General features: G+C 36.6%; 1 protein-coding gene across 5 annotated transcripts in view; it reads left to right on the forward strand.

The window, feature by feature from the left end:
• Positions 1-15,036, forward strand: part of LOC134792116 (uncharacterized) — a 246,439-nt gene that overhangs the window by 83,287 nt on the left and 148,116 nt on the right. For 3 of the 5 annotated variants that reach the window (XM_063763309.1, XM_063763311.1, XM_063763310.1), the window contains one exon: positions 3,812-4,813. In XM_063763309.1, the coding sequence (XP_063619379.1) occupies positions 3,812-4,813 (1,002 nt within the window). Of the gene's footprint in view, positions 1-3,811; positions 4,814-8,363; positions 8,685-15,036 lie in introns of those variants that run through there. The other 2 variants (XM_063763312.1, XM_063763314.1) reach the window with 1 other exon arrangement.

Raw genomic sequence — 15,036 nt, forward strand, 5'->3', positions numbered from 1 at the left:
ATCTCGTAAAAAAGAGTCAAGTTCTTCAAATTTATACTCAGAAAACTTGCAACAAACACTAAACCCGTGCTAATAGCTACCATTTTATTGCAAAGTGCAGTTGCTGCTCGTTAGAGATCGAAACGGTGCTGGTCTTAGCAGCTTTACTTTACAATTAAGACTAGAAGAGTTTTAATTGCGATTTTACACAACAAAGGTCGTAAAAGAAATTGAACTAAAGATCACACCGAAGTAGCCCGAATAGGAAACCAAATGCCTATAACCGACAAAGGAACGTGTAAATTGCGAATGATGACTTTTGCTGCTTTTACCAACTACCCTACCTTATTCCTATTAGAAAATATCAAAACACAAACAATAAGAACTAGTCGCAGAAGCTTTCTGTTTTAGAAATGTAAAATTTGTTTCCCCAATTTTCGCATACGGAAAAGAAAGATTTTTTCGAAATTTTTCTACGCAATTTTAGTAACTTTCCATCGATCGTTCCGTTAATGTTTTAAGGCATTGTATAGGTACCAATCATCTAAAGGGACAAACAGAATCGCATGAAGGATTAGTCGAGAGAGTGAGGAAATATAGGAAGCGAACTAATTATCGCTAGATAAATCTCGGACTGCATACAGAGTTCGATTGCAGCGGTCTGTCAACGCCATCGGCAAGCTAAGCGGGGACCTATTATCAAATACTGCATTATTATTATTTTTTTTAACTCTTATTTCACATTTGAAAAGTACGGTTAACTCAAGCACGAGCATCTGTGACCATGCATACGAGGTATACTCGTATGCATGCTCACAGATGCATGCTAGTTGAACAAGATATATTTTCTGCAAGCAAAATCTTCTGCCTAGTTTGGCTTATGAAAAGCCGTCAGACAATGGATGGCAGGAGCGACATAGATTATATTTGTATATAATCTGGTTGACTGACGCCGTCCGCCGAAACTGATCGTAAAAAAACTCAAGATTTATCACCGTTATTGCTTTGCAGAAAACCCTCTTACTTACTAGGAATAAAACCAAGCTACAATCAAGAACAGATACAATTTTATATTGCATTTCCAAACAAACTAATCTCCGTTTTTCACATCCAATATCCAAGTATGTATGGAAAAAGCGTTTGCTTATTCTATTTCTTACAATTTTATCGTGTGGTATGCAATAGCCTCGTAAATCCCCGTGTACTTGTACAAGTACAAATTAAATTCGAGTTTTGAACTCATATAGAAATAAAAGAAAGTTCCAAATTCAAAAGCGCCAAAATTGCCCTGGGTCTTACGAGGATAGCGTCCGTTCGGATTCCTCTCAGCGCTAGCCGCAGCACGATGAGATTAGTGACAATCTCCCGACAAGACTTCCGATTGCTATACGAGTACTTACCTTGGTTTATTGTTAACAGTTGTATTGGATTGAGTGACTGGTTGTTATTTTTTATCGCTTCCTCAGATACTTCCTACACTAACGGTTCTCTAATAGATGACTCTTGACAGTTGTTTGATCGATTACTTATCCGACTGTACCTCATTTTGCAGGGGCGTATTTATCGTATGGCCAAAAGGGACCATAGAACGGGGCGACGCGTTTCGAGGGGCGGCGAAAGTAGAACCTCGCTCTCAGTTTTAAGGTCCACACTCCAAAACTTTAAATATACCACTGTTGTTTTGATTGTCCGTGAGAAGGTGTACATGACTATGGGAGCGTAAGATGTGAATAAGTTTATATTGCTAGTGTATTTAAAATTTTGTTTATTATTAGATTCTCCCAATTTAATATTGTTAGAGATAATATTGTGAGATTTTTATATATATCGACTGATTTGCAATAGCGTCCGGTCGGATGCATCCCAGATTTGGCCGCGGATGAGATTAGTCGCAATCACTCGGCTTGACGGAGACTCCCGGCTATACTTTACTTGGCTTATTGTTAGAGATTCATAGTGGCCCCAGTAGCAGGATTATGCAGTGTGGTTCCTTATGTTTAGCTAATGAAATAGCAGAACTTGTACATACATGTGGTCATATCTATCTGTATGTATTAAGATGCGTGATCAGAAGCACAACTAAGAAATTAAGTGAAATGTTGGCGATAGATGGATAAGTTTGCCGGTTGTCGCTGCAGTTATCAATCCAGTAGTAAATCATAGGTAATCGCGCTCATTTTGTGAATATTTTGTCCAGTTACCTGCAACTGAGATGAACCTAACGCCGCTTGGGCTGTAGTGTAGCCAATTCCAAAGAATAACATTAAGTATTAAAATTTTACTCTCTTCTTTTATCACTCAAGCAATGAGTAGGTAAATAGTAATGACTATATTTCTGTCACGAGTTTATATTATTCTGGTTAAGTATTTCTTAAAACCGCGAGCCCCGTTACGGCCACAGTTCGATGCTTGGGTCCGTAAACATCAGGACCCGAGATAAACACGAGGATGTATGGTATTGCCTGTATAGATGCGAAATGTCTTTGTCGTAAATTTCGTAAGATCGTGAGCGCGAATGTATTACTGAATTGATAGTTGCCGTACTATGTGAGCCGGCTCGTTATTATTTTTTAAACATAATCTTCACAAAATTATTGTACATAAAGTCAGGGGCGAAAAGAAACAACGCTCCTAACTGAAAGCAAGTTGGCAATATGTACCAAAATATACAACAGTATGTAGGTACTAAAATAAAGGATTTTCCTTTCGCACAGTAAACCTTATTGTAATGATATAAGGTCTAAAGAAATAGACAATTAGGTATGTGCTACGGCATATTCCCAGGGTACCTAGGTTTATTTTTATTACTTTTGAGACTAATCCAGTCTAGAATACTCCGCGCACATTAGTGCCTAGCTTATGAAAATCCTTCACGTACGCCCGTCTGTTTTAAATAATTTAAATCGCAATATGAATCTCTAAATATTCACAAGAAACGTATAATTCATATACCGCCTCCTAGTGTATTTCCTTTCGTTGTTTGCTCGTACTTATCTCAAGTCCGCATATGCCATGGTGTTTTATTCCGATTTATCTGCGAACACGAGCGAATTGAACCAGTAACTACTTATAAATATTCTCTACGATTAGGCATACTTACCTAATGAATTAAAAAAAAGCCTATTTAATGGAGTCGCATCATGCATATTTACTCCAGTGTCCTCCTTAAGTGTCTATTACGGGCCCGACACTATCATGAATAATTACAGCGTTTGGTCCAGTCCGGTCATGACATTCTTAAATCTACGGTAGCAGCTTACCATCACGCATCAGGCTTTAGGCTTATTTGCGTTGACATAAAAAAACCTTTTAGAAGATTTAAAATCTCACCATCGTATTCATTGACAATAAGTTCTCGCGGCCGCATACGATTCGCGACGTTATATTTCGCGACTTACGACTAAAAGTCACAAGTACCTACTCTTGAATCAACTATGCATATGCCTCCGTAGAATAACGGCTCTATTACAGTTTACAAGGCGGCGACTTTATCGCTGTTTGCTTGGAATGTTGGAAGGAAATATAACTATGAGGACGAGTTAGCGGAGGAACTTCCACAATGAACGACTAGAGCAATGCTCAAGTTTATGTTAGATTAAACTTTATGATATAAAATCGTTCCTGTACTTTGGAAACTAAAGTCTCTGCCTGTATTTACTCTTGCTGTATATTTGCAACTACACAAGTTTATTTTAAATCAATTGATAATGTAAATTGAGAGTTGTTGTATGTTTTTTCTTAGGCATCTTATTTATTTATTTTGTTATCGATGTTATTATCATTTATCATCTTAGAACAGTTTAGCAATTAACATATTTGTGTTTGGTTTCAGGGCCTTCACAGTTGTTGTCATCAACAGAAGAAGCCACGCTACAAGAGCCAGTCTATGCAACCATCAAGCCTCCGATAACGCAAACCTGGACCCCGTCATCGCCCCTTCGCTCGTCACTAAACTCATTACCCTCTCTCAACTCCACCCCTCTGGTGAAATCGGCCGCGCCCGTCGAACAGCCTCTCAAGTTCCATCCAACCAACCCCTTTTATACAACATTGCCCTCGAATTATACAAGTGCTTCCAAACTTCCTATATCGAATGGGAAATCGTCAATATCTACTTTAGATAGAAATAAAACTAACAAACCCAATGACTCTAGTCCAGATTTAAAATCCCCTTCGTACTTTGCCTCAAACGATTTTGGATCCAGTAGTCACCAAAATTCCTCAAATTTTACTGAAATAATTAATGGGTTTGGATTAAATGCTAACTATACTGCCAATGGTAAAAGTGATAATTCTTATGATAACGTTAATCGAGACAATCCAGGTCTTCCAAATGAAAATGAAATGAAAAACCCATTTAGATCCAACCGAATAAATAGTGACCCATTTGAAAAATACTTAAATCCACAGCACAAATTTAACGGAACATTTGAAAGTGAGACTAAAAATATGACAAATTCCATGAGCGATAATAGTTTTCATAAGTCGAAGGAAATAACGGAGCGTTCGACGATCACTGAGCATAAGATAAGTGAAATAGAGGAAGTGAAGACTATTCAAAAAATTGTTTTCAACGGATCAGGAGAGGAAAATGATCGAGAGGCAAAAAGTTCGTATATAAATGGGGAAAGAAAAAGTTTTGGTTTACCAGAACCGCAAGCATCAAAAGAATATTATCAAAGCTCCGCACAACAATCGACAAGACACGAACATTTCCCGACAACGCCTACTCAAAACCGATACGATAATTTGAGAGCGAATAATCAGGAGCAAAACTCCGCATCTTCAAGTGCTAAATATCACTTTGTGCATCTGAACAACGATGTCGCTGAAGGTAAGTTTAGCTTAAGTCCTTAAATAAGTAGATTTAGAAAAATGTCGTTACGTAAGTGACCTTTTCGTGGAATGCCCCTTTTAATGGCATGGATGCTTGAGCAACATTTTTACAACAAATACAATTGATTATTTATAAGTATAACTCATTTAAATTTACAAATGCAATAGCATATTAAAATATCGATAAAGGCAAAGACAAATGTAATTTTGACCCTTAAATTAAAACTAAATAAGTAGTTAAAGTAGTTGTTGTCGATGTCAGTCAGGAATCATGATACATTATGTCAATGATGAGAAGCTCCCCGGAGGCCTAAAGCATCAAATATTACATAGTTCTGCCGTAGTCACGTATGCAACGCAGTTAATTTTGAGCGAGACGTATTATGCGGAAGGAAGGGGCGGTTGTTAAAGCCCCCGGTTCCGATACGACGGATTTATGTCGATGACTTTCCTCAAGCCTGAAGCATGTCGCGTGTACGCACGTTTGTGAGTGCTACTCGGGAATTAACGCTTGTAGATACCTGCGACACAATTTATAATCGGTGATACGAGGCAATACGTATCTTGAACTATAATATACGTTTACACGGCTCCAGTACGGCTACCACCAGTTTTGACATTGACAGATTAACTCGCGTCTACGTAAATTACTTTCTATACATCTCGCTTGCACTAATATGCGAGTACGAGCGAGATGCATAGAAAGTAAGTTACTTAAACGTGAGTGAATATGTCAATGTTAAAACTGGTGGTAGTGCTTCAGGGGCGGCAGCAATAATTTACCTTGGCGACACGCCCGTACACATTAAATCATGAGAAATTGTACTGTTAAATTATGGTGCATGCCTCTTTTAAAGCGCAGATTTATACTCAGTGCTTTAAAAGGGGCTTGTACGAAACATGTAGATAGACCGCACTAGAGTGAAAAGTTTCAACATTTCGCACGGAATTTTTCAAGATTAATCGGAGCGATGAATACGAGTCTTCACGAAATTGTATAAACTGAGCTTAAATAAGATAAACAATTACCTAGAATAGTTTTGGTAACTATACCGGTTTGTAATACAATATATAGCTGAAAGCATATAGACACGCGGTAGCGTGTCCAGCCAAGTTCAAAGATATAATTTAGGGTGAGAATAGTTTCCGTAAAACATGATTTTGAAGGTTTAGCGACATACCGCAGTCTTTCGGGACCCAGACATCACAGACATGGGTACTTGCCTAGTATAAAGCTGATTATGACATAATAAAGTATTTCTAGCGTTTTATAACCCTTTGAATACCATACGTCATAATTAAAAATGTCCCTCACATGCCAAGATTATAGGCGTAAGTGTTAACGTAACGTTATAACACTTAAAAATGTTCTTGGTGTTTATGGCATTTGATATCGGCCGCTGTCAAAAAGGGACTAGTTTTGGGGAAGATATTACGATTCGAATAAAACATTACTTAATATGTGATAATTTTTAAGACATTTGGCTTAGACCTTAAGACACCTACCTATTGGTAGGGTCAAATGCCTTTAAAATTATTGAAATATGTGTATGATTGACCTGCTTATTCTGATGTCATGTTTTCACTATGAACTCATGTAGTGTAGCGCGTATTAGCTTCTAGAGAACCTATCAAGTTGTAAGACTCGCATCATTAGTGGAACTTTAAGAAAGTTCCTTCGCTAAAACCTCCGAAGTTACGAGTCACGTGTGAGTACGAGAACTGTTCCAGACTTGTTTAAAGAGCTATCGGAGTGGCTGAGAGGCGCGCCTGAATGCAGATCACAGCATTTGTTTTCAGAAAAAAAAATCCTACCTACCGGGTAAAAGGCATTGAAATATTAATGAGTTCTCTGCATACTGCCTTTGAAAGTAGCACCGGTATTTCGGACAGATTTTGCCAATTTGCATCTATGCATTTACCTATTGCTGCATTTACAAATTCTATTAGGAATTGCCATTCGATTTTCGAGAGATGAACGGATTTCCACCTGATTTCTAAAGTATTTTCTGGATAACCCTAATAATTACGAATGCAATTTTGTTTCTAAAATATACAATACCGGGTCAAATGGTCTGGTTTACGTTTGCAAGTATTTTGACGTATTTAAGAAATGAATATATACAGACGCCTACTGGAGTTTTTATAGCAACAGATGATACGAACGATTGCCTTCATACTGCTTACAGGCGTTACATAGGAGTTGAATAACTACATATTTTTAAGAACTGTAATTTTATTTTATTTTGAAGAAGGTGGTTTGGTTAGGTTTTTATTTATCTTTGGCACTTTCGTTTACATTTTGGACTCTGATTATATATAGGATTTTCGGTAGGAAACGCAATAATAATCACCCCACAATACGTGATCATGATTAGATCAGTGAACGATTAGATAAACAACTACGAGTATCAATTAGTGTGACATTGGAAGATTTGACGTGATATAGAAAGATCTAAAAGCTATTGTATTAAAAATTTCAGCCACTTCTGTTTACATAACGCCCAAAAATAAAGCAGCGTCATCCGTCCACAAAGACCTCATTTATCCCAACGAATGCTGTAATAGTTTTTTTTAAGAAGTCATTGAAACGGAAATCATTCCCTCGAGGAAATCTATCTTATCCGCGTCGGGGCAGAAAATTATCTTCACTCCTGCCTAATTACTTTTTCGGCTGTAATGTTTATTGTTTCCTTTTGTTGTTGTCGACACTGTTAGCATTCTGTCGGTTTATGGCTTAACTCTGAAATTGCAGATAACTCGAAGACTTGAAATGAATAAATTTGGTATGAGGTTTTATGTCTTGACTTAGGAGAGTATGTTTTCGAGGATCAACACATTTTAAGAAACAAATAAATGATAGATTCAAATTGGAATCTGAGAAACCGATACCTTAACGGTGAATGAATACAGACGCAAATTGAAACAAACCACCTCTTTCTTGACATTAGTTAAAAATGCTACGTAAAAGATGTGCCGGACGACGACCAGGCACACCAGCAATCTTGCCTGTTTTTTGAAGTTGTGTTTACTTAACTGTCTTTAGAATGGGCAAGCCAGTGAATAAAGTTTTGTGAACGCTCCATCACTGACACATAATATACGTAATATACGTAGGTACTTATGCATAGATATCCAGTATCCAGATCAGTTTGTTATGCCGAATATGTTGCACGCCGGTGAAGGTTTTGCTGGAATACACCATCTATTTAGTTGCTATATTAATATCTATTTAAGGGATAGTGTATCTCTATATTATTTATACTATCAAAATCGTTACATCATATGAGCTCTAATATTTGAATTATCGCAATCTGTCATAGAACAATGCCATTAATCGTAATGAACAAACGATGTAGGACCAAGGTGCGGCCGGGAGCGCCCGCCACGCTCCACAGGCCAGCCGGGCTAGCGGCCCAATCTTAAGATCGAGTGTCTTCGCCGACTTTGCCCTACAATCATCTAGACTCTGCTCAGTTTGGTTGCTCCTTAAATCCCTGTGTTTCCTACTTATTAGCACCTTAGAAAACAGTGTCTCTCTGTTAGAATAGCGTTCCCCCGGTTGCATTTTTGCTAAAATAGTGTAGTGTATTAATGTGCCACCATGAACTCTCCTTGTTTCTCAAGCAGCCCTTACATTTTCCATCCAGTATCAGACTCCTCTGCCACCGAATCTGACGAAAGTTCGCACTCGGGCCGCGAAAAAACCGTCAACGGCGAATCACTAACGAAAAAGTACATCGATCCGAAACGAAGGACTATTAATAAAGTCAGCAAAAAGATACTGAAAGCTATCGAGAAGTTAACCTGTAATATCAAGAGGAGTAAAAAAGGGAGGAAAGTTGTTGAGCCCACGCCCGTGAAAAATGGTAGGTATTTTAATAATTTAATATTACCTTAAAATATTATTATGACTTTTTCAAAGGTTGACAGCTAATCTGGTTCTTCAAATATTACGTAATCCCAGGAGAGATAAAAATGTATTTGATTTTTTTACGTCTAGTTACTTACGGATTAAAAGTACCTACTTATTACGTACCTAATACTATATATGAAATGAATTATGTGGTGACTTTGGAAAATTTAGGGTTACTTTGATAGATTTAAAACGGCCATAGAATTACCATTATTCATTATTTACTGAAAATGTTCCTGTAACTAGTTAGATTACTACCTATAGGTATATTCATATTCACCTACTGTAAAAAATCTCGCATAAAAATATATTATGGCATAAAAACTAGAATTTTAAAGTCGCCCCTGCATTTGAAAGTCACCCCGTTCTACCGTACCTGATGTGTTTTTCTGAAAATATTTGGATTTTGATAACTTATCGAGTCTTAATAGTTTAAGTGAACTGGTGAAGTTGTAAGGTAAATTACTCAAGTTGTAATGTTCAGAAAAATCTAATATATATACAGGGTGGAAAGGCACGACGATCCTTCCCGGAAGTATTAGGTCGTTTAAGTGATACAGAGACTATTGGTAATGGTAAGAATCGTTAATTGAGTAAAAAATAAAAATTGCAAAAATACTACTTTTTAACTGTGGTGATAACCCTATAGCATGTGCACATGACGGCTAGATTAAGGATCTCCGTCGGGAAAGCTCGGGACTTTACACTTTTTTCCGATCGTTGACAGTATCGCAATGATGTATGAATGACGCATAAATGTCAAATAAATCAAATGCATGCAAAAATATTACAAACAATTTTATTACTTTCTTAGATAATTACTTTTTTCCAATATTTAATACTATCTTCTTTTCACATACGGTGTTCAAATGTACCTCCGTGTATTACAACGCCGCCGCAGCCCGTACCCGAGTATGTCGATGCACATGCGATATAGTGTATGCTCTTCGTCATTTATCCTCCGCAGAAAGGACCAATTAGCCTTTGTCTCATTTCGTCCGCAGTTTCACATTCCGTTTGGTTTGGTACACCATATCTTTTACACAGCCCCACAAATTTAAATAGCCACGAGCATCTAACATTTTTATTTGAAGAATATGACATTCAATAAGTATAGTTCAATGAAAATTTAATTTCAAACATCAGACGTCTTGTCTATTTCCTACCACGCAAGAAGGTTTGTTAGTTTGGTATTGAAGAAGTATTTATTCTTGATTTATTCTTAGTATTTCATTTTTGCAAGTTCATTTGGTGCAACTAACACAACCTACATGTAATTTTTTATTATTTTAAATAGTTTCCAATTATTCGAAAATAATTTTGTGAAACGTGTTAAGAAACTAAAACCTTTTTATCAGTCAAGGAAACCAGAGATATTTATAAGACGATTGCGTACTTTTGAGTGGTTGTCAATGTCACCATTTGAACTGTCGTTGTAAACAATGTTGTGGTTAGTATTATTAATATTAAGGAATAACATAACTATTTCATTCAAGTATTGAACAAGTGGAACCACTAAGAAAGCGAAAATCCTGCAATGATTCTTACCGTGCTGTAAGCAGACCTAAAAATGGTTAGATGGCAACAAATTAGCATAATTTCCTGTCGAATACTGATTATTTACAAGTAAGTTCATTGACCCTGTCACCTGTTAGGGTTAGAACAAAGTAGTTTTTTGCGTGGATGTTTAAAAGGTCATAATTTAGAAACGGTTGCCCATATTAACATAGTTTCTATGGACAAAATATAGAGCTTAGGCTAAACTATCTCCCATTTCCGGAAAGGATCGTCGTGCCTTTCCACCCTGTATATCTGCAGCGTAAAAATATCCTGAAAGAAAATTATATATCAAAGATATTTTTAGAGCATGCTTGAAAGGTAATTGTGTAACTTTAATATCCCAAAAATATCATGTCACGGTTTTCCCTCGAGAGTTGGCGGAAATTCTTTTATGGGCGCTTGTAAAAAGGCGTAAGGGTCGTAAAGTCCACACATGCGATAGCCAGATTGTGTCGGTAATAACTTGGCGATGATGGAGGTCGCATATAACTAAGTTGTATTAAGTTTCCTATATAGCGTCGTTAACTGTAGGTGGTAATTAATAACAGTCATGTCCGTCGGACCACCAGTGTAACTACGGATACGTACCTACCTATATTATTAAAGCCCGAATTGATGTTGTTAATATAAAATGTGACGGGCTTATGACATACACGAAAGGTTTGCACATATATTATTCAACTGGCATGGCGTTCCTTTCTGTTATATTTAATTTACGAATCCACCTCCTTAATCCTTTATCGAAAAATTTTATAAGTAATAGGTAGGTAAGGTACATAAGTAGGTCAATGAGACGTACCTATCGAACTTGTAAGCTTTATGGACTTATTAGCCGGCCTTTTCAGCTTAGCTGGTAGCGAAGATTTATTTAATTTAGATGACTTCTAAATTCTAACAATTCCTCCTAGTTAATAATCCTCCTTAGTTGTTCCCAATCCTTCAGTTGTTAGTGACCTGCTTACAACGCTTGTGTACGAATTATATAGTTCGTTTTTTTAGCATTAGAAAGAACTTGAAAGAAGGTAAGCGATCTTGACATGTCTTTTAATTGAAAAATGCTTTTTAAAAATCAGTAACTATTACTTATGAAAGCAGAAGAATATAAATGATCGTATTAGATTCATAATTCTTACATATTTGCCGTAACTTATTTTTAAAATGTGTTTTTCAATTAAAAGACACATCAAGATTGTTTACCTTAGGTATTTCTAATGCTAAAAAAAAACGAACTATAGTAAAGGGAATATGTTTGTGCGATAAGCAAAAGGTAATCTATGTTGCCATTTCTATTGAACTGTAGTTAAGATAGGTAAGTATTTTAGACACTGACTACACACACACACTGAATATACATACCGTCAAACCCAAAGATATTTTTACTTATACTTTTGCACCTTGGTAATAAATAGTGAATAGAATCAGGCGTTACTTTGCGGAAATCCATATTAATTAAAACGAAAATATTACTTTGCTAATCCGCGAAAAGATAACGTGCTAGTCAATCAGTGCTAACCCGTTATACCTACTTACTTGCGTATTTTTACATGCAATTAATATTCCCACCCTCCCACCGCAAAAATAAATACGCAAATAAATATAACAAACCACCACCAAAAGAATAAACTTCGACACGTGTTTCGCCTCTCTACGAGGCATCCTCAGGAGTTGTTGACGGTCTGACGCCCGGCAACGGAAACCGTCCGTTCCGTAGCTTAGCACACCTAAGCTAAGCTAATAGTTTTGCTGACTGTACCTATCTATGACTTACAATAATTACAGAAATTTTTATTATTCTCAATGTCTCAAATTAACCAAATAAAATATACATAATACTAAACGCGATAAAATATACGGGTAAAAGTGGGATAGATGCCCCGGGGGTATAGTTGCCTTGATTGCAATTACTCTAGTTTCGCGAATGAAATAAATGTTATTTTATTTATCTATCGACAGACTCTGCAACTACAACTAAGTTGACCGTGTATCTCTATGCAATTGCATGGGACGGCTAGGTGCGATCAAAGTTTTTGCGGGATAAGTATCCTCTTTCTCGCCGCGGCATCTATCCTAAACGTAATTATTAGGCAAGGTTTGTTATATTTATCCCATATAGGGGATAGTTGTCCCAAAATTTAGGGGTCCCCAATAATCGCCAATACTCTGGAAATATCAAAGATAATGTTTATTCCTTTCATAAAATTAAATATTATAAACCTAACTACCTACCCGTTTTACAAATAAGGCATCTTGCTTTTTGTACTAAGAGATAACAAGTAATTTCAAAAAGTGGGGCATCTATCCCACTTTTACCCTACATAATACATTAAGGGATATTTTTCTTTAGAGCAAACACATAATAATGTTAATGACCAACCTTTTTCTAAGAACTTGAGTATACAATTTACGATTTTTTTTAAACAATACTCTCTTAGCGTATTAGCTTAAGTGCTCGTTTTTCATTGGCCTATTTTAATGTACCATTCGGGACAATTTTGCAACTCTTTTCTTGTCTTTCTTCACATTTAAATTACACAAACAAAATATTTGATAAATAATAATTTGTTAACCTAAAATTATATTATAGTATCTTCTCTCTAAATGAACAAATGAATAAATGTGTTATGAATCCTTTTCAAAAGAAAATAAAGTAATGCTTTTAAATTTTTCGCGTATTAAAATTTCAAACTGAGTAAGTAGATTTACGTTTGTTATTTTTAAAGAAAATATAATAATATTATTGCTTACTAAGTACATAAAATAAGCTCTTAAATGTTAATACTCAATTACGTAAAAGAAAATATGCAAAAATGCAAAACACTTAAGTACAGGATTTCTCAACAAAATTCCTATGATAGGAGCCAGAAGCCCTCCCTTCTCGTGTATGGGGAGAAAATATTAAAATTCTTAGCCATATTTTCGTTACTGTTTTTATTATGGTGAGTGGTAACTTTTACGATATTTTTTATAAGCTTGTAAAATAGGTACACCCAAGAGTAATGAATTGATAACTGATTACTTTGTATGGATATTTCCATACCTATTTATTAATAGGTATGGAAATATTACATTACATATTCTCTTTTCCTCGCGTTATCCCGGCATTATGTCACGGCTCATGGGAGCCTGGGGTCCGCTTGACAACTAAACCCAAGAATTGACGTAGGCACCAGTTTTTACGAAAGCGACTGCCATCTGACCTTCCAACCCAGAGGGGAAACTAGGCCTTATTGGGATTGGTCCGGTTTCCTCACGATGTTTTCCTTCACCGAAAAGCGACTGGTAAATATCAAATGATATATTATTTCGTACATAAGTTCCGAAAAACTCATTGGTACGAGCCGGGGTTTGAACCTGCGACCTCCGGATTGAAAGTCACACGCTCTTACCGCTAGGCCACCAGCGCTTCATATTCTAATGAATAAAAAAATATTAAGTCTCATTTTATATTTTGTCACTGCTGCTACATTCCGCTCAGTGGCGTAGCGTGAACTAATCTAGCCGTGGGCGAAGTAGCATCTGCGAGGCCCTTTTCTTTCACTGTGCCCGATGGCGGCTCGCGCGAGGCTCCCCTTGGGGCGCGAGGCCATAGGCGACGGCCCACTTCGCCCTAAGTCTAGCTACGCCACTGATTCCACTTTTTTTAGGATTCCGTTGCCAAAATGGCGAAATCGGAACCATGCCATCGCCATGTTTTTAATTTTGACTTGCCTACTGTTTTTATAGTCTTATTTATCTATCTATGTATCTAATTATCATTTATTTATCTGGTTGTTACGATATTTGGTGTTCTATTCGTTTCTATATGTTCTGATTGTCACGCGGTAAACACTTTACATATGACATTCGTTGCTTTGTTATGGTTATGACATTCCATCAGTATATTATTTTAACCCTATATCCGGGCTGATAGTTCAAATTTTTGCCCGTAGTGTACTTTTTACGAGACCGTTTTGACATGTGCTATAAATAATGAAACCCCGTTATCAAGTCGACCCACTGCTGCACTGGAGGCTTTAGACACTTTTTCCTTTATAATATGTGACATTTATTTCGGTCTATTATTGTTGCAGTGCAATTTAATAAGGGTTCAATATCAGTATAGTAGTATCATATACAGACACTATAAATTGTATCATATGGTTCAAGGGCATATTTAACATTGGGTGAAGTTAGGCGTTATTCGGGTTCTCTACGGTAAATACTTTTGTCAATTCTGAATGGCCAAAATGTAGGTATAACGTTAGGTAGATATGTACATATTAGAATTTGAAACACGTTGGCAATTCAGTTACGAAGTCTCAGTAAGAACAATAGTTCTATAACTAGGTGTCAGCCGGGAGCCGCTGTGGGACAGAAGTTTATAAACTGAATCGAATCGAACGTCAGGATGAAGGGAAATTAGTAGTATATCTCGGACCCTTTAGGAGGTACCCGTAAATAATGCAACTTTTCAGAAACAGAGCTTCATATGATCTTCATTTTATTGTATTTACCTATTAAATATAAGAGGTTACTAAATGTAGTGTAGGTGATTCTGAGAGAGCATTACCCAAATTAAATTTCCACACATTTATAGGTAGTACCTACTTAAATTAAGATAGAAATTCTAACCTCTTTATTAAAACATGATGTCTGTGAATGTTGATTGGACCATTGAATATTTTATTTAACCCAAATATTTTGAATAGGTATCTTCGCTTAGTTGGCAAGTTTTGTGCCGACGTGCGGGTTTTGCGGTTCGGCCC

This window comes from Cydia splendana, chromosome 7 (genome assembly GCF_910591565.1).
Source record: "Cydia splendana chromosome 7, ilCydSple1.2, whole genome shotgun sequence".
Lineage (NCBI taxonomy): Eukaryota > Metazoa > Arthropoda > Insecta > Lepidoptera > Tortricidae > Cydia > Cydia splendana.